General features: G+C 41.4%; 3 protein-coding genes across 4 annotated transcripts; 2 read left to right on the forward strand and 1 right to left on the reverse strand.

Moving 5' to 3' along the window:
• pgm3 (phosphoglucomutase 3) lies at positions 1 to 5576 on the forward strand. Of its 2 annotated transcripts, none has more exons than XM_053445086.1 (13): positions 1 to 116; positions 1047 to 1255; positions 1409 to 1593; positions 1964 to 2031; positions 2175 to 2308; positions 2427 to 2622; positions 3116 to 3273; positions 3363 to 3446; positions 3547 to 3645; positions 3741 to 3860; positions 4005 to 4127; positions 4725 to 4898; positions 5007 to 5576. In XM_053445086.1, exons 2-13 carry the CDS (start codon positions 1049 to 1051, stop codon positions 5094 to 5096), a joined length of 1638 nt encoding a protein of 545 aa, XP_053301061.1. In that variant the 5' UTR covers positions 1 to 116; positions 1047 to 1048; the 3' UTR covers positions 5097 to 5576. The 2 variants fall into 2 exon arrangements, with proteins under 2 accessions (XP_053301061.1, XP_053301062.1); XM_053445087.1 differs by having other exon boundaries at positions 13 to 112.
• Positions 5577 to 5953: 377 nt separating this feature from the next.
• On the reverse strand, positions 5954 to 10781 carry ngs (notochord granular surface). Its single transcript, XM_053445088.1, is given in 12 exon segments — positions 5954 to 6197; positions 6331 to 6624; positions 6725 to 6849; positions 6968 to 7078; positions 7165 to 7275; positions 7486 to 7620; positions 8356 to 8451; positions 8542 to 8661; positions 8779 to 8928; positions 9188 to 9353; positions 9760 to 10006; positions 10009 to 10781. Coding segments are annotated over 12 exon segments (1758 nt in total). The 5' UTR covers positions 10118 to 10781; the 3' UTR covers positions 5954 to 6103.
• A 322-nt stretch (positions 10782 to 11103) lies between these two features.
• On the forward strand, positions 11104 to 17631 carry ccnc (cyclin C). The gene is made up of 12 exons (XM_053445089.1): positions 11104 to 11241; positions 11602 to 11708; positions 11864 to 11948; positions 12774 to 12843; positions 12923 to 12974; positions 13088 to 13143; positions 14715 to 14750; positions 14828 to 14919; positions 15027 to 15094; positions 15206 to 15285; positions 15589 to 15707; positions 16081 to 17631. The coding sequence occupies exons 1-12, from the start codon at positions 11210 to 11212 to the stop codon at positions 16133 to 16135; spliced, it is 852 nt and encodes a 283-aa protein (XP_053301064.1). The 5' UTR covers positions 11104 to 11209; the 3' UTR covers positions 16136 to 17631.
• The last annotated feature ends 298 nt before the right edge of the window (positions 17632 to 17929 follow it).

Here is a 17929-nt window from a genome sequence, read left to right on the forward strand (position 1 = left end):
CGTGCTTGCGTCACTTGACGTACGCGGAAGTGAGGCCACGTCGTCAACAGGGAGGAGTGGAGGAACCGGAGAAACGGGAAGCTGAGCATTCAGAGCCCTGCAACACTTCTCTGTAAGTAAGTGAATTAAAAACAAAACTCCACTGCTACTTGTTTACATTGAGCAGCATTCAGCTCCACTTTGTCATGCGCATCGATGTGTTATTGTTATTTTTAGCAGGCGACAGACTGCAGCTGCAGTTTGCTGTAAACATCTTGCCCTCTTCTTGTCTCCTTGTTGTTTTGACATGTTGTATTCACTCGCTTGAGGATAAGTTAATTATTAACTTTGCTTGGACTGTAGTGTGTGTCTGTCTTTGCTGATTGGGTGTCATCGATTTATCTCAGAAAGAAAGATGTATTTTCAGGAGCCATTTCTGTTTTGTTTATCTCAGGCTGCATGTGCTCTCAATATTTACAACAGCTTTCATTTCCCAAGAACTGTTACTATAAACGTTATGATAACTTACATGATTATATAATACTTTAAATGACTATTCTGTCACAATATGATACCGTTAATCTGAAAAGGAAATTTGATTCACTTTGGTTAATATACATGTTCAGCACTACTGGCACTGGGTGACTTCTGATAAGGATTACGAAATCACGTCAGCTAACCCTGGGTTGGTCAATAATACGATATCAATAATTATCCCACTATAACTATCATCGTTAGCAATATAACTATGACAATATAACTAAAGTCCATGATATATCTCTACATTGCTCATGCATTCTGTTGGCACAGTGAGGAGGTTAATCGAGTAAAGTCTTTTGTTGTTTATCAAACAACAAAACCTTCACTCAGATAATTGACCATATATCGCCCAACCCTAAAAAGAACCTGGACAAAATCTAAATCATGTGACCTAGATTCTTTTGACAAATGACAACTTGATTGGTTGAAAACCTTTGATCAAGCTCCCTACAGTTTTTCTAAAAGACAAAGGTGTATCCTCCACCACCACCTGCTCTCTGTTTCACGTCTGTTATCATGTATTTCAGTCATGGCCGAGTTCCCGAAAGTATCACAGCTGTCCAGTCAGCACAAGAAGCCTGTAGGGCTGGTTTTGCAATATGGCACCGCCGGCTTCAGGACCAACGCCGAACTGCTGGACCACATCATGTTCAGGATGGGACTTCTGGCCACGCTCCGCTCCAAGAAGACCAAGGCCACCATTGGAGTGATGGTCACTGCATCTCACAACCCAGAGGTGGTGTAAAAATAATTTTGATCAAAAAGAAATTATTAATTAATTATATAATTAATTACAGTTAACAGTTATATTCTCATCCATTTGAAATATTCATGTTTCACGCCGCCCATTAAAACATTCCTTCAAACACATCATAATCACGATGCGTAGGAGGACAATGGGGTGAAGCTGATCGACCCCATGGGAGAGATGGTGACAGCGGCGTGGGAGGGCTATGCCACACAGCTGGCCAACGCAGAGCAGGACGATTTACTCACTGCTTTGAAAGACATTATAGAGAAAGAGGCCATAAACATGAGCCAGGGGGCAAATGTGTTTGTGGGCAAGGACACCAGGTAAAATGTTTTTACAGATTTGTTGAGTACTATTTAATTTGATGATATGTAGCAGTAAATAAGGGCTTTTAAGTTCTGTTGTGGTTTTCTATTCATTGATTTCTATTGTGGTCTCTACTACACCTAGAGACATACATTTTTTCAAATCTTCGATAAAGTTTTTGCCTAACAATTAAAAAATAACTGCACTGGTGCACATGGTAATTTCTCTTGTTTGACTTGACTTTTATAAAGAGGGAAAATATTCGTTCTTCTTTATAATATCATATTAATCCTACAGATTGTCCTCTGGGTCTGCACAGCTAAACCTGCATTTAATATTTGAATTAATCCTCCTCATTCAAATTACATATTTGCCCTTGAATTACAGGAGCAGTAGTGCCGCTCTTTCACAGGCAGTTCTGGATGGAGTGAGTGCTCTTGATGGTCAAAGCAAAGGTAAGGTTAATTAAACTATTAGAATATTCTCATTTACACTTATTTCATTGTTTGCTTTGCTTTGATTAATTTCCAATTTTGTTCTCTTCTCACTTCTTTTCTCACCTTTTCTGTCGTCTGATTCTCTCCATCTCTTCCATCAGACTACGGCTTGGTGACCACTCCGCAGCTCCACTACATGGTTTGCTGTCTGAACACACAGGGGAAATATGGAGATGCCACCGTGGAAGGATACTACCACAAACTGTGCCAGGCCTTCATTCAGCTCACTAAGAATGTAAGAAAATAGGGCGTTTCTTGTGTTTCCTGACTTTATTAGATCACACGTTTTTTTTTTTTTGCTCAACAAGCCATCGCTCCTTTCATCCTTCCCTTCATCTTATCCTGTTTGGTAGGCGTCCAACTGCACTGATGACCAGAAGCACCTCTCTGTGGATGGCGCTAATGGCATTGGTGCTCTGAAGGTGCGAGAGATGGAGAGTCGCCTGAAGAGGGAGCTGCAGATTTCTCTCTTCAACGACGGCAGCAAGGGGAAGCTCAACCACCAATGTGGAGCCGACTTTGTCAAAGTGCAGCAAAAACCTCCAACAGGTAAAACACAGATTTAAAGTCGGCCATTAGTGTAGAGACACGTCAGGAAGGGTTTTTAATGAACATCATCTATTGATCCAGCAATACATTGGCAGAACATTTTTATCAACTTGCGAAGTATGATACCTACCTGGGGTGACTGATGTGATCTGCTGACTTTTTCATCAAGACGCATGTATAATGATTTTGTTTCCCAGAAGTCCAACAACACCATCTACACATGTCAATATCCGTCTCTACAAGCGTAGTTTACTAGTGCAATGTCCTGGAATGGGCTGTTTGCTCGGTCTGTGGTGATGCTTGCTGTTACTTTCTTTTTTGAATCTTTAAAAGTGACCTGCAGTAATTGAGCCGTGGTGAGTGAAGATCGACTGCAGGACCAATGAATCTAGTTTTGGCCTCAAACTCATATGACAATATCACTAGACTTATCCACTCACTAGTGTTAATATCTGTCTCTACAGTTTTTCTGAATTCACCACGTCTTTTGAAGGTTTAACGATTAACCCGGGGGAGCGTGGCTGTTCCTTCGACGGTGACGCTGACCGAATCGTTTATTACTACACGGACTCTGAGGGACAGTTTCACCTGCTGGATGGAGACAAGATCGCTACTCTCATCAGCACTTACCTCAAAGAGCTGCTCACACAGGTTCTCTCTCATATAACAAACATTAAAACAATAAACAGGCCCATAGACGCAAACTCTTCACAAGTCATTTTTTCTCTGTGGATGGACAGGCTGGTTTAGACTTGAAGATAGCAGTGGTCCAAACCGCTTACGCTAACGGCAGCTCGACACACTACCTGGAGAACACTATGAAGGTGAGAAAACACCAACAGGCACCCACACACACATACGCTGCATTACTGCTTTTTCCATTTTCAAGTTGGTGCTCATATATGCTGCTGTCACCCTCTGTAGTTAATAGTAAGATGTGCTAAAACTGGAGTGAAGCACCTTCATCATGCAGCCCAGGAGTTTGACATTGGCGTGTACTTTGAGGCCAATGGTCACGGAACTGTGAGTTTATCAGACACACAAACAACCGCTCTAATAATCCACAATCAAGCATCAATGATTCTAGATGATCTAGTAACATTATGTGTTGTGTTTAGGTGTTGTTCAGTAAAGCAGCTGAAGAGAAGATCCAGCATCTCACTGAGGACCCCAACACCAACGACGAGAGTAAGAGAGCAGCCCTCCTGCTGCAGAGCACTATTAACGTCATTAACCAGGTAGACACACATGTACACACACGTACACACACACGTACACACACACGTACACACACACACACACACACACACACACACACACACACACACAAACACACATGTATATATATATATTAATGTTATTTGTGTTTATTTCTTTCTAAGACTGTAGGTGATGCGATTTCTGACATGCTGCTGATCGAAGCCATATTAGCCATCAAGGGTATGACTGTCCAGCAGTGGGACGCGATCTACAGTGACCTGCCAAACAGGCAGCTCAAAGTCAAGGTACTCATGTTTTCAATGTATTACCATGTGTAATATTTCTGATAGTTAATCCTGGCTTACCCTAAACGGAAATTGCTTTTCTTGGCCCCTCTCGAAGTGTGACGTTTACTGCAAAACAGGCCTTGACTTTTACAGAAAATATTTCAAAAGTATTGAATTTATTTTGTTGTAACAAGAAGTTGTTTTGTTGTATAGTTCCCTGTATTATGAGTAGTCCTCACTTCTGTCCATTCTTGTATCAACATGTCACCTCCAGAATTTCATCTGAGTGATGTTTCATTTTTGTATGCATTATTCAAAGATACTCTTTTGATTGAAGATTATGAGTAAAAAAGAATTGCCCTTATTGTCAGATTTTAACCGACGTCATGTCTTAACCACAACATGACAATCATTGCGAGTCCTTAACAAGAGCATTGTAGTCAAGAAGAAGTGCTTGGGTTTGATACAGTGTCCCTGCTAAGCTTTCAGTGTCTGGTGCGTGTATCTCTTTTGCTGTTTTATATAAATGTGCTACTCTCTGTACCAGTTCCACACTGTAGTACACTGTATATGTATCTGTATTTGTACATGTTTGATTTTGTTTTTCTTCTGCAGGTGTCTGACCGCAGAGTGATAGACACGACAGACGCAGAGAGGCGTGCAGTGAGCCCCGCCGGGCTGCAGGAGGCCATCGACAGTTTAGTGAAGAAATACAAACAGGCCCGTTCCTTTGTGCGACCCTCCGGCACCGAGGATGTGGTCAGAGTTTACGCTGAGGCAGAAACACAGGTGAGGAATCTACATCCTGTTTGAGAGATCTTTGTTTCCTTGACTAAAAACTGATGCGAGTGTATTGTGTGTAGTGATGTCACTCAACATATTCCGTGTGTTTTTCAGGAGAGTACCGATGCCCTCGCACATGAAGTCAGCCTCGCTGTTTATCGCCTGGCGGGGGGAGTGGGAGATGAACCCAAACCATTGCAGTAGACACACACCTACACCCATCAGCCACAACATTGATAGGTATAGATATTGATCCACGTTTTAATAGGTGCTTTTTGAAAGGAGTCTCAGTTGATAATGTTTTTATAAAGCTGTGATATATCAACACAATCTTATTTGGTGAGGTGCCAAATTATTTTGTACTGCAGATTGCACTTGGTAATTCACTTTACTCTCTTTTTAATTGACTTTCATTATTAAAGTGGGAAACACTGGTGGAGACAATGAAGGGATTATATGCAACTTTAGGTAAAACACTTGACTTGTTATTGTATCTCCAGCAGGCAACCATGTGCCTAATTGTGGGTTTCTATGTAAGCTAATATAAATCATCAACTTAACAATATATATATATATATAACGTAATTAACACATGTGTTGTCTTTTACAAACAAATTCAGAAGGTTGTCGAGAGTTTCAGTTAACCTTTGGTTATAGCCTCCAAATAAATCTAATCTTTCTGAATGATTGCTCTGAGTTCTTTGCTTTTTAAAACAGTGAAAAACATGTTTACATGGGGGATGGGGGGGTTATCAGTTCCTTTAATGTTGCTGTGAGCAGACTGTGCTGCTTTGGGCCAAATAAACTATGGAAAAATGAAAAAAAAAGAAGTGTGTACCTGTATGATTTTTTTCTATTACGCAGGACACACAGGGGAAATATTTGAATTTTGTCAGACTCAAGTTATGTCTCTACTCTATTTTATTTCAAATGAAAACAACAACTATGCTTGCATGCAGTTTATTTTGTTACTTTCAAAGACGTGTTCCCATCACACAGGAGGGTTAAAATGAGCACAGAGGCGGGTAGAGGCTGAAAGAGTTAAGAGCAGGTGGAGCAGCAGAGTGACAGGACACAGTGTAAAGTCTCAATGGAAGATAAACACAACCACTAAATGGGCATTGCAACATGCAGTTGGAGTTGGAATTCCTTTCACTGCAATACAGTGTGTTTGTAGTGGTGAACAGCAAAGTCAGCAGGTGGGACTTGGATTATTCTTCATCTGTTTCATCGGCTGCTCCAGAAATGATGAAGGTGCGCTCCTGTCTGTCGCTCTCGTACGTTTCACCATCTGTCTTAACTGTTCTGGGGAAAAAGGGAAAACGGGTAGAAGAAAAAGATTAAGAAAGTTTGACAGTACCGTTTGGCTACTTAAGTGTATGATTGTACACTATCACAGTTAGTTGTTGTTTGTTTTATTTTTGTGTCACAATCCTACCTGATGAGAAGTGTCTTCCTCTCAGACATCTCTGTGGCCTGGTCCCCTAAGTCACCATCTGTCTGGGTGTCCGATGAGACCACCTCCACTCGCGGTATGCCAGCGTCTATTGGCTTCTCAGCCCCGCTGCTGCTCTTGTCACTGGGGACTTCATCCAGCTTTGAAATCGTTACTTTTGGATCTGGAGCTGAGGCCGCTTGCATACTAACACTGGAAGTTAGGCACAGGCCCCCAGTCAGGGACAGGTTACGCACCATGGTGCTCAGACGGCTGTCCTCCCCTTCAATCAGCTTCCTGCCAAATAGATAATGACGTTATATAACCCTGATAAAGAAGGATATATAGATAATTCTTTATCACTAAAAACTTAAGTGTATGCCAATGTTTTGTACACCTGTAGGTTGTAATCTCGATCTCCAGAGCCATCTTTACATTCAGCAGTTCCTGATATTCCCTCAGCAGCATAGCTATCTTCTCCTTCGTCACAGTCAGATCCAATTTAACAGATTCTATACGCCCCTGTTGCAACAGATAGAACAGAACAAAAGTATTTCAAGGTGGTTCAGGCGTCATGATGACCACAAAGTAAACATGATTTAAATATATGGATAGAAATTAAATTATTACTTCATCCTACCTCTAAATCCTCCTCCTCCTTTTTGTATTTCGCAGCTGCATCACGGATCTGAGCATCCAAATACTCATTCCTTGTCTTCATTGCTTCCAGTTCACGCTCCTTGTTGAGGAGCTAAATTCACACAAATACAGGCAGCTTTTTTTTAGGCTGGGAAAGGACAGTGCCAGCCACAAACAACAACAGAAAATCCGACTCACATCCTTCTTATAGCCTGCGATTTCCTCTCTCACGCTGCGAACACTCTGAACATGTTTGGTGGTGGCGCTGGTCAGGTCCTGAAACTTTGTCTTGTACCAGGTATCCATTTCCTGTGGAGGAACAAACATGAACAGCAGGTTTATAAAGTAAAATATCTCTGTATAGTCCTACATGATTTCTACATGTGCCAGAGACATCACAATTTTTTCGAGAATTCCCTTTGGCTGAGCGTGTTTTGGGCGTAGAAAGTGCACTGATACATGATAAAAGCCAAATCCTCAAAAGTCTGAAAATATTGCAATTTCACTGTTGCACCATACCTGCAGGTTTTTGGCGGCGATGCTGTCGTACTGAGACTGAATCTGTCTCAGAGCAGAGGAGAGGTCTGGGAGGCCAAAGGAGATGTCCACCCTGGAGGTTACCGAGTAGATCTGCTGCATGAGCTCCTCAATTTCCTTTCAGTGCATCATAAACAACAAATACAACCAGAGTAAATAGAAAAGCAATGAACACTGCAATGAAACACTGTAATTTCTGTATTTAGGTCCCGAGAGAGGCACTGACAGACAATGAGGCCCTAATGAAATTGGATTCATTCATCAAAAGGATTACTATTATTATTCAGGCAAATGAATTGGCTTTTTGAGGGCTTTAACATGCTCAAATTCTGGCTTAATTAATTTTTTTATTTTTTATTTTATTTACCTCCTGCGTAGAAGTGGACCATGCAAAGACACTAAATCATTTAAATGTGCACCTTACTCAATCAGGAACTGTATATGGATGTTGGACATAGAATCGACCCTTCTTTGTAAGTCGTGGCCCCTGTATGGCCCCCGATTTAGAAAAATTCTAGATCCGCCACTGGGCTTGGATTACAAAAGAATGTGAAATAGAATGGTGGTTCATATAACATTTCACAAGAAATAAAACAGAGAAATATTAAAGAATAGCTCTGAGGAGGGTTAACTCCACACTACAGGCTCGTCACAGCTTCCCCCTTCAGCTTCACACCACACTCATAAATACCATGAGCATGGTCTTACTCACTCGATCCATCAACAAGACCTCGATTTGAATGTAATCTGTCATTGCAATAATTACCAGCCCATTAAACCAGTAATGACAAAACTGAAATCATGCCAGTCACCAGACACTGACTCATACACAGTTCATGGACAGACTCGTACCTCCTTGTGAATTCTCTGCAAGAAGGCCAGCTCAGTCTCCAGGTTCTCCAGGTGCTTCTCCAGATTGATCCGGGCTGAGGTGGCTTTATCCACATCCTGGGACACAACATGAGGATTTGATGGTTAAGTAAAATTAAAAATAATTTGTTCTGTTGAATTACAGCTTCACCCTCCGCTGTGTCTTACTGGACGTAGTGAATCGATGTCGTGCTCAGTGTTTTTCCTGGCCTCCACAGCTTCGTCATATTTGGCCTTCAGCTGGTCCAACTGGCCCAGCATTGCATCCTTGGCTGCCACAGACATGTCCTGTAATAGAGCAGAAACACACCAGACAAACTGTTGTTAAAATGAACAGAAGGTGAAGTGGACAGGAGCACTGAAGAGACATCTGAACAAAGCATGATCAGCATCAGCCTCACTCACCCTCTGATTTCTCATCTGGGCAGCCTCCCTGTTGAATTCCTTCAGCTGAGATTCGTACAGCTGCCTGAGGCCCGAAGGGCGGAGGTGGCGACCCTTCAGGGTCTCGATCTCAACCTCCAGCAGATTGTTTTGGGACTCCAGCGTTCGCACCTCAAGGGGGGAATAACAAACAGGCAAATGTCATCATCACAAGTTGGAGGGTCAGCAGCTATATTACTCGTCCTTTTACTGCTTTAGATAATTTCGTTGGCAGTAGTTGTTGTAAAAAGGCAAAATCCAGTCAGATTTCCAAATTCATGTGCCAAGACAAGACAGAGATAACCTAATAAGCAAATCCATGTGTCTGAGAGGTTTTGCTGAGACTGTCCGTATAAAATTGTGTCTATGTATCTGACGGGTGGCCTCTTGCCTTTTCAATGTAAGCCGCCAGGCGATCATTGAGGGCCACCATCTCCTGCCTCTCGTTGGTTCGAGTCGCCATAAAGGCCTGGTTCTCTGCTGCAACTGCATCCAGGTCCAGTTTTGGTCCGAGCCCCATGGACATACCAAAGCACAGCGCTCCCAAACTCGCACTGCTGCAGACAGGAGCAGAAGAAATATCCAACACATTATTCATTGTTTTGATTCAATAGATTTGTTCTATTTCACAAAGGTTGATCGATCGATAAGATGCTTAATATTCATGGGAGAAGCCCAGTGTGAAAGAGAACCTGTGAAAGTTTGGACTACTGTAAAGCATATGGTGGCCTGCTTAGAGAAGACCCGCTCCCGATGTAAATCTAAAGCATTTAAATATGAAGGGCACATTCTTGGGTAAAGAATACAACAATTCATACAATTTAGATGAAACACACTGGTGAAAACATCACTAGGATCATTTCATATTTTATATTCACTTTTAGATCCCTTATACCTAAATCTTACCTTATTTATAATAAAATGTGAATACCATGTAGAGTTGAAATAGTACAGATGACCTACCTGGTCATGCGGGTCTTACTGGAGAGGCCCCTGCGCCCCACCGCCCGTCCACTCCGGGTGAAGCTGACGGACCGGTGGCGGCTGTCTCTTCGGCTGGGAGAGGGACTGGAGACCCGGAGCTGTTGGACGGACGAGGCGGCCAAGGTGCCCTCAAAGTGACGGCGGTACGAGGACATCCTCTCTGGACTGCGGCTCATGTTGACCTCTGGCTGTAGCTGTTGAAACTTCAAGAAGACTAATCTGGTCACTCACACCTTGGGCCTGTGGTGGGGTCTTTATATCCTCCTCAACCCCGCCCTCAGCAACGCAGAGGAATGTTGAACCTCCCCAACCCCAGCTTGAGCGTCGCCACAAACATTTATCACAGTTATGCCAAGAAATGAATTTATTAAAGGGGGTGTATGAAGGAATTTTATATAAATGTGAAATCCTCTCCACATGATGTCATGCAGTATGTTAGGATTTCAATATTTTAGCTATAGTCTGTGTCTAACTCAACTCTAAATGAATAAAGATAGAAGTAGTTTGAGCCAGATAAGGCCTTCACGCAAATGATTAATAATAACCCTTTCCTTCCAAGTGTTTAATCTTGAAAATTAGAATGTGTCTGCGTCACAATGCTGTTTCGTTGTTTTGGTTAAATTGTTTTGAATGTCTGTACAAACAGAACATTGTTTTGATATAGCAAGAACACAATAATCTTCTCTCCAATTGTCAACACCGTTGGCCCACATGCCATCAGCTGTGTCAAGGCTGGTCAAGAGATGAACATTTTGAGACTTGTCACTTCCTTATTCCAAAGCCAAGAAGGAGGGGCTACGCCTGAGGAGGAAGAACCAAGATCTACTGTTATAAAATAGACAGGCGCCGGCTGTTTGATGCGTTCTGATGGGTCTCGTGTTCTGATGCGACTTGTTGGATGCCCATTGCTTTGCTGATTGTTACCTTTCATTGCTTTCTAAATAAATACTTGATTGAACAAACCGAGTTTGGCTCATCTTCTCATATTTAGGATAAACGAACACGCTTAACAAGTACTTTTAAACTCCAAATATGACTATACAATTACTCATTATGGTGTAGTGGGTGTTTTGCTCTTATAGCTTCATTTAATAGCACATCCATCACTGTCAGTGCACCCACCCACCAAACCACTAATCTGTCCCTCCATCCTTTTATGAAACACCGACAAACACATTTCCGTTTTTTACACAATTCAAATAACTTATACTTGTGTTTTGAATTTATTTAGGAACAAGTCAAACATGAATTAAAACCTTTTTATTTGTAGGGTGCGGAAATAAAATTCCGGAACCTTTCCGCTTCGATTCCGGACACGTTTCACTGTTGCTCCAGTGTCAGCTCAGCTCTTTTCCGGTGGTGTTCACTTTCTTTGTCGGAAAGAAACAATCATTAAAAAAGTGTTTTTCTCCGCCGCGGCTGCTGCAACATGGCGGGAAACTTCTGGCAAAGTTCTCATTAGTAAGTTTTTTCCGAAAACTTTACGCGTTAGGCTTTTATCTCGCCTGTCGTCATGTTTGTTGTGAGGCCTAGCTGTTTGTGTGTGTGCGGCAGCGATAGCTAGCCGCTTCCTTTGAACTCCTCCTGTTGTTGTTATTGTTTAACACACACGAACATAAAGAAACACACTTTTATCTTAGTGTTTTAAATGCTTCACCAGATTATCTCCCTGTTTTGGCTTCCATGCTACGCGATAGCAGCATGTTTGGCTAGCACAGCGGAATCGATAGTGATGCCTCTGTGCTACCCGCTAGCTCGGCTGCTCACGGGTTAGTGAAGTGATGAATAAAAAGTGATGTATATTTATTGTGTCTTGTACAGTTTGCAGTGGGTTCTGGATAAACAGGACCTGATGAAGGAGCGACAGAAGGACCTGAAGTTTCTCACAGAGGAGGAGTACTGGAAACTGCAGATCTTCTTTGCCAATGGTACATGATTATCTTTGTTTACGATAATGTCTTGAGGTAACTAGCTCAGGATGGGTGATATGGTTTCCACAGAAGTGACAATCACGTGTATTAGATGCTGTGCTGTTAATATTTAAAGGTAGAATCACTTTTACACATTCTTCCATCTCTCTCAGTGATCCAGGCTTTAGGGGAACACCTGAAGCTGAGGCAGCAGGTGATCGCCACGGCAACTGTCTATTTCAAACGCTTCTATGCCAGGTAAGAGAGAGGAAGAGCTCACACACTAATATCTCAATCTGACTATATGTATTAATCATGGCAATATGTGGAAGAGGATGATGTCGGGATGCCCAAATATTATATCAAGGTTCAATGTCAGTTATTGATGATGAATATCGCATTATTACTTCTGTTAAGTTTAAAGGCTGATTTTTGCTTCTGAGGGAAGGTTGTTGTTTCAAACTCTTGACTGACAATCACATGATAAATAGCAATTCATCTGATGCAGATCAATGACATGATAAGCCTCCTCAATGTGCTTGCCAAGTGCATAAGCATTATATTATAATGCATTTGAGTTATCTGACATTGCTATTGATGAAAATAATGTGATAATTATTCATATTGTTTTATTTTTCAGCCCTAGTTTGATCTTGTATGTTCAGTCTTCAGAGCATCTAGAGGGGAACATTATCCAAACAGTGAACAACCTCATTTGATTGGTCTTTGCTCACTTAAAACATTATATCCCTAAGTGCTTTATATAACTTTATATACTTAAAAGGATGCAGGTCATCATTAGCCGTATTAACTATACCTATTTTCCCTCTATGATATATGCAGATTAATAGTAAAATGTCTAATAAAATCAAAAATGCATCACCATATTATCATCTGTAATATAACATTATTGATATTACCATAGCCCCAGTTAAAAGCTTGTAGGCACCTTGCCGTTCCTCTTTATTTGAATGTATTGTTGCTGTTGAATTCCAGTGAGATCTTGTCTCAGTTTGTATTTAAGACTTTCTTCATTGGATCTATCCTATAAGTCGATAAACGTTCATCTATTCTTTTTTGCAGGTACTCCCTGAAAAGCATAGACCCAGTGCTCATGGCGCCTACTTGTGTTTTCCTTGCTTCCAAAGTTGAGGTATGTGTTGATAGTACGGCCACAATTTTATGCTTTTAAGTTTTGCTGTATTTAGCCTAATAAGTTATGCTCCTTTCAGGAATTTGGAGTTGTATCCAATACCAGGTTGATCTCTGCAGCGACATCTGTGTGTAAGTATTAACAAGTATATTTTATAGCACAACTCTTCAGATCTTTCAAAATGTGTTTTTCACTGCAATGGACACTATTATATTATAATGTTCTTTTGTTTTTTATGAAACAGTAAAGACTAGATTTTCCTACGCCTTCCCAAAGGAGTTTCCTTACAGAATGAATCATGTGAGTAAAACTTCTTTGTAGCAGGTTGCAATTTTGGGGATCGGTTGTTGTTATCTGGAGCGAGTCACTCTAAATACAATGTGCAGCTATTCACTAAAAGATATTCATTTAACATGAAAAATACAAGATGATGGTAAAGTAACCACCCTGTCAGCAGTTTTGACAAAACAATGACAAAGTGATGTGCCTAATTAGTCTGTTTGAGGGACCGACATCTCACTTATTCATGATTGGGTGAGGGTGGGGCTTGAGTGGAGGTCAGAGTAATAACAAAGATAAAAGATGGTTTCGTAGACTGCTTCAAACCAAGGTTTAGTGCGCACACACTGAAACAGAGACAAACTACAAGGGCACATACCTCCACCAAGGCTAACACCCTATGTCACAATGTCAAAGACAGCGGATAAGAATCTTCTCTATATCTGCTCCAAATCTTAATGGGTTTGTCCTTGGCCTGTACCCCACCCTTCCACCAAGTTTCAACAATAGTGGTTCAGTAGTTTTTGCTTAATCCCATCATAGACAAAACAAACTTCAACACCAGTTAAAATATTCAAATATGAATGGATGTCTATGCTAGTTGTTTTGTTTGCTTGATTCCTCGGCAGGGTTATTTATGCACCGGTGTGCTACATTACAGCATACCAGCACAGTGTTGCCACGCTGGTGTCTATCATTATGTGAGATTCCACTGCTAATGTTCGCAGTCATGTGATAAAACCTCTGATGCTTCGACCGTGGCCCCCCCACGTACAAGTGTGTGCATAAATCTGCTCTGCGCAGCAGCTCTCACTTTGGTGCAAAGCGCAGGATTTTATTTATGAAGCATCTCCACCAAGTTGCCAGGACGTCACTAGGGCTGTCCCGACACGCTGCCTGTCCAGAAAGCTGTGTAAATGATTATTTATAGAGAGCCACCATGCAGTGATACAAGGAGGGGCCGGCTCACATAGTAGAGAATGAGTTAGCGCAGTGCTGCAACTACTGAACATAATATTTCATGTCCACTCTGCAGATATTGTTAAAGCAAACACTGGTTGCAATCAGATTTACAAAGGCCAATTCCACTTGGATAGTCACAATAATACTTTGTATAGGATTTTTTGTGTCTCTTTTTGTCATTAGATGGTGAGATTGATCTTATCTTATTGTGAAAAAAATGTTTACTTAGAAAGACTCTTAAGACTTTTGGCTGTAAGAACCAATGCGGGTGTTGATGCGCTGTAAACAACAAAGTTTCAGCAGCAGAACTCAGACATCATGTCCTGTCTCATCTCTACACCTTGCCTGAATGTTCCACAAATGTCCCTGTTGTTGTGAAGAACTGACCCAGAAAATCCCCTGTTACATTCTTCGTTTGTCAAAGGCAAAATGTCCAGATGCACCTTTCCAGACCTCTTACAAAGCTCAGCTAATGTGACACAACATCACAGCAGTTTGTTGCATAATATTATGTTTACCTGTGTTGCACAATATGAAAGAAACATTAAAAAAAAAGTCAAATGTTCCTCGTACATTTTTAACATTGTTTACCTGGTCTGAAAATACACATTTATTTTGTGTTTGTACAGATATTGGAATGTGAGTTCTACCTTCTGGAGTTGATGGTGAGTAGAAAAAGATTTGTATCGTTGCCCCTGAGTTTGTCTTCACCACTGATCACTGATATAACTTCCTGTTTCAGGACTGCTGCCTGATCGTGTACCACCCGTACAGACCACTGCTGCAGTATGTGCAGGATATGGGACAGGAGGATATGCTGCTGCCTCTGGCCTGGTACGACACTCTCTGTGGTCATTGATCTGTTGCTGAAGTAATGTCTTTATCTGGAAAATTCAAAAAGTTCTACATGAACTCACTGTGCTGCCGTGTTTCTGCACCAGGCGAATAGTGAATGACACGTACAGGACTGATCTGTGTCTGCTCTACCCCCCCTTCATGATCGCCCTGGGTAAGATCTGTCCCCTTGCATTTCTCATTGCTGCTGTGTAACAAAGTTACCGACTTGAAATTAGTGTTATCAGATGCAATTTCATCAGATGTTCTTCCTCTCTGCACACAGCCTGTTTGCATGTTGCCTGTGTGGTTCAGCAGAAAGATGCCAGGCAGTGGTTTGCTGAGCTCTCTGTTGACATGGACAAAGTAAGACTCTCCTCTGTTGTATTGTAAAAGTCGCCTGTTTTCATTTTTTTTCTAAACAATTACAGCCTTTTAATGATGATGTGTTCAGGTTCATTGATGTTCAATGTTGCATATACAGGAAACGGACGGAGCCTTCTCTCTGTACTGAGTTGATTGGGTTCATTTCATTTGTATTTTTATACGTCTTCTGAAAGCTTGCAGATACAAGTGAATCAGCAGCACCAGTGGAAATAGTGGGTGGGCAGTGGAGACAATAGTTCAATAAAGATGTAACATTTAGTTCGACCTGTGTTTTCTGTCAAGATCTTGGAGATCATCCGTGTGATTCTGAAGCTCTACGACCAGTGGAAGAACTTTGATGACAGGAAGGAAATAGCTGCTGTGCTCAACAAGATGCCTAAACCCAAACCTCCTCCTAACAGGTAAATCTGATGTGACCATGTGCGTCACATCTTTTGTTATATAGAGAACATGCATATTTTATTTGATGTAGTATGGCCAGATAGACTGTGGATACCCGACTGAGCCCGATAGGTTTGCAATATAACAGTTAATAAATCATTAGTAAACAGCATAATGCTGCATTGACCTGGTTTCATGTTGGATCGGAACTCATTGTAATGTTTTTGTCTACCCATAACCCGAAATTTTATATTTACTGTAGAATTTTGAATAAATTCAGGCATGCTAATGGCTTTAAACTTTTTTGGTTCCACCTCGCTGCAGTTATATTTCATCACACTTCCATGTCTCTCTCTCTCTCTCTCTCTCTCTCTCTCTCTGTGTTGTCTGCAGCGAGAGCGACCAGAGCTCCAACGGGAACCAAAGCAACTCTTACAGCCAGTCTTAGCGCGGGTCTGCGTTTCCATGGGCATCAAAAGGGTTTGATGTCGAGAGGGGCGGACCTTCTTTTTTAAACAAAAAATGTCACACAGCACAAACTTTTCAATGTCCGTTTGGAAAAATCACTGATCGAGATGTCCCCTCATCCTCAGCGGACACCCGTGACAGGCCGTGCTCCTCTGCTGCAGACTTGATATAAACTGAAACTGATGAACATTTTGTGGGAGGGGGAGGCCACGAATATGGGGCTTTAAACTTTGTCATTTTGATGAGCCTGACGTCCTTGAATAGCCCAGGAGAGCAAGTCCTAATATACGCTGCCCCCCTGGGTTTAGAGAAACAAAACTTGATCACTTGTACTGTGTTTGTGAGTGTCTGTGTGAGTGTGTGTAGAACACGTCAGCGGCCAGTCTGTGTGGGTTTTCATTCCTCAGGGACTATAGTGCAGTAGTCTTCTCTGTAAATGTATTGGATCCTGTGCTGTTGGGTCTGATTTGGATATCACCCTGTGCAACTGTGGTGTGATTGGACGGCCCTGTGCTTCGATGGTCGATTGTGAAAATCCCCAAAGCGGCTCGTCTTAGACTTTACTGTTTTGAATCATGATGGCTCAACCTCTTTCCTCACTTTTGTAAATAGCTTTGTAATCCTTTTATTTTATCTCTGTCATGTCTTTGCCTTATTAAAGACACTTTAATGGAAATCATGTGGCGGTTTAGCTTCGGGCTTGCGCTTCAGATGAAAGTGTCCCAATTAATTTCACCATCATGATTCACTAATTAAAGCTGATTATTTGTATTGTAAATAATTGTCCCTTTATTCTGCTTTAGCTGTAGAACTCTTTGAAAGCTATCTTTTTTTGTTTATATTTAGCCAAGGCCTTTTTGGGTGGATAAATGCAAATTTCAATCGTTTTAGATTTGTCTATAAACTTTGGTTTGTGCATTGTTATTTTTAATTTACCTTCTGCCATTTATTTAATCACTGAGTTGTGGCAGTGTGTGCGTGCGTGCCTGTATATGTGAGTGTGTGGCTGCGCTCGGAACAAGGTGCTCGAAAGCCTAACAAAATACACGCTGCTGGTCACAGAGGAAACCCTTTATAACAGCACATTGTAAAATGTAATTAAGGATTCAAGTATTAATTTGATTCGCTGTCATTCTTTCTCCTGTTTACTTGTCCCACATTAACGGGGATATCTACATCTTGTTAAAGGCCACTCCCATGTAACTACTGAGGAGACAGAAGTGACAGAGAGAATCCTTGAAGAGAGTTCGATCCCGCCTTCATCTGACATTTTCCTCCCCTGCGGCATCCTCCATCTGTTACATGAGTGTTCTCGTGAATGGGCAATATAAAATGTAAAGGGCTCAACCCAACTAAAAGAATACTACTATTTCTGATTTAAATTTTTTTCCAAAATTAGTTTTACTTGAAAGTCTTGTTGGATCATATTTTGAGGATCAATTATGATAATAAAATGTAAGATGTGATCAATTAAAAGCTGTTCACTGCTGTTATTCAAGCGCTTATGTCATGCTCGCACAATATGTAATGGACTTTGGAGAATCTTCCAGGATGTGCTCAATGTCACTTCAACACAGTGGCTGTGGTAGGACCTCTAGTGGTCATCTCAAAGAATGTTTCATAACAGTTTTCACATGAAAAGCCTCATCTTTGAATAACTAAAAACCATGAGGTAAAGTAGAAAGATTACTCCATTTAAATTCAACATTTTCCCTAAGTTAGGATTTAGAACTTACAAGTGAAAGGGTTGAGTAACATCAGAGGATGTATTTAC

The sequence above is a fragment of the Pleuronectes platessa genome, chromosome 17, assembly GCF_947347685.1.
Source record: "Pleuronectes platessa chromosome 17, fPlePla1.1, whole genome shotgun sequence".
NCBI classification, from domain to species: Eukaryota; Metazoa; Chordata; class Actinopteri; order Pleuronectiformes; family Pleuronectidae; genus Pleuronectes; species Pleuronectes platessa.

What these genes read in the sequence shown, in the direction of transcription:
- pgm3 (XM_053445086.1), top strand. Translation starts at nt 1,049, where the DNA reads ATGGCCGAGTTCCCGAAAGTATCACAGCTGTCCAGTCAGCACAAGAAG. An exon ending in CTGCATCTCACAACCCAGAG is followed by an intron (nt 1,256 to 1,408) that starts GTGGTGTAAAAA and finishes CACGATGCGTAG; the next exon opens with GAGGACAATGGGGTGAAGCT. An exon ending in AGGCCAATGGTCACGGAACT is followed by an intron (nt 3,646 to 3,740) that starts GTGAGTTTATCA and finishes TGTTGTGTTTAG; the next exon opens with GTGTTGTTCAGTAAAGCAGC.
- ccnc (XM_053445089.1), top strand. Translation starts at nt 11,210, where the DNA reads ATGGCGGGAAACTTCTGGCAAAGTTCTCATTA. An exon ending in TCTCTGTTGACATGGACAAA is followed by an intron (nt 15,286 to 15,588) that starts GTAAGACTCTCC and finishes TTTTCTGTCAAG; the next exon opens with ATCTTGGAGATCATCCGTGT. An exon ending in CCCAAACCTCCTCCTAACAG is followed by an intron (nt 15,708 to 16,080) that starts GTAAATCTGATG and finishes TGTTGTCTGCAG; the next exon opens with CGAGAGCGACCAGAGCTCCA.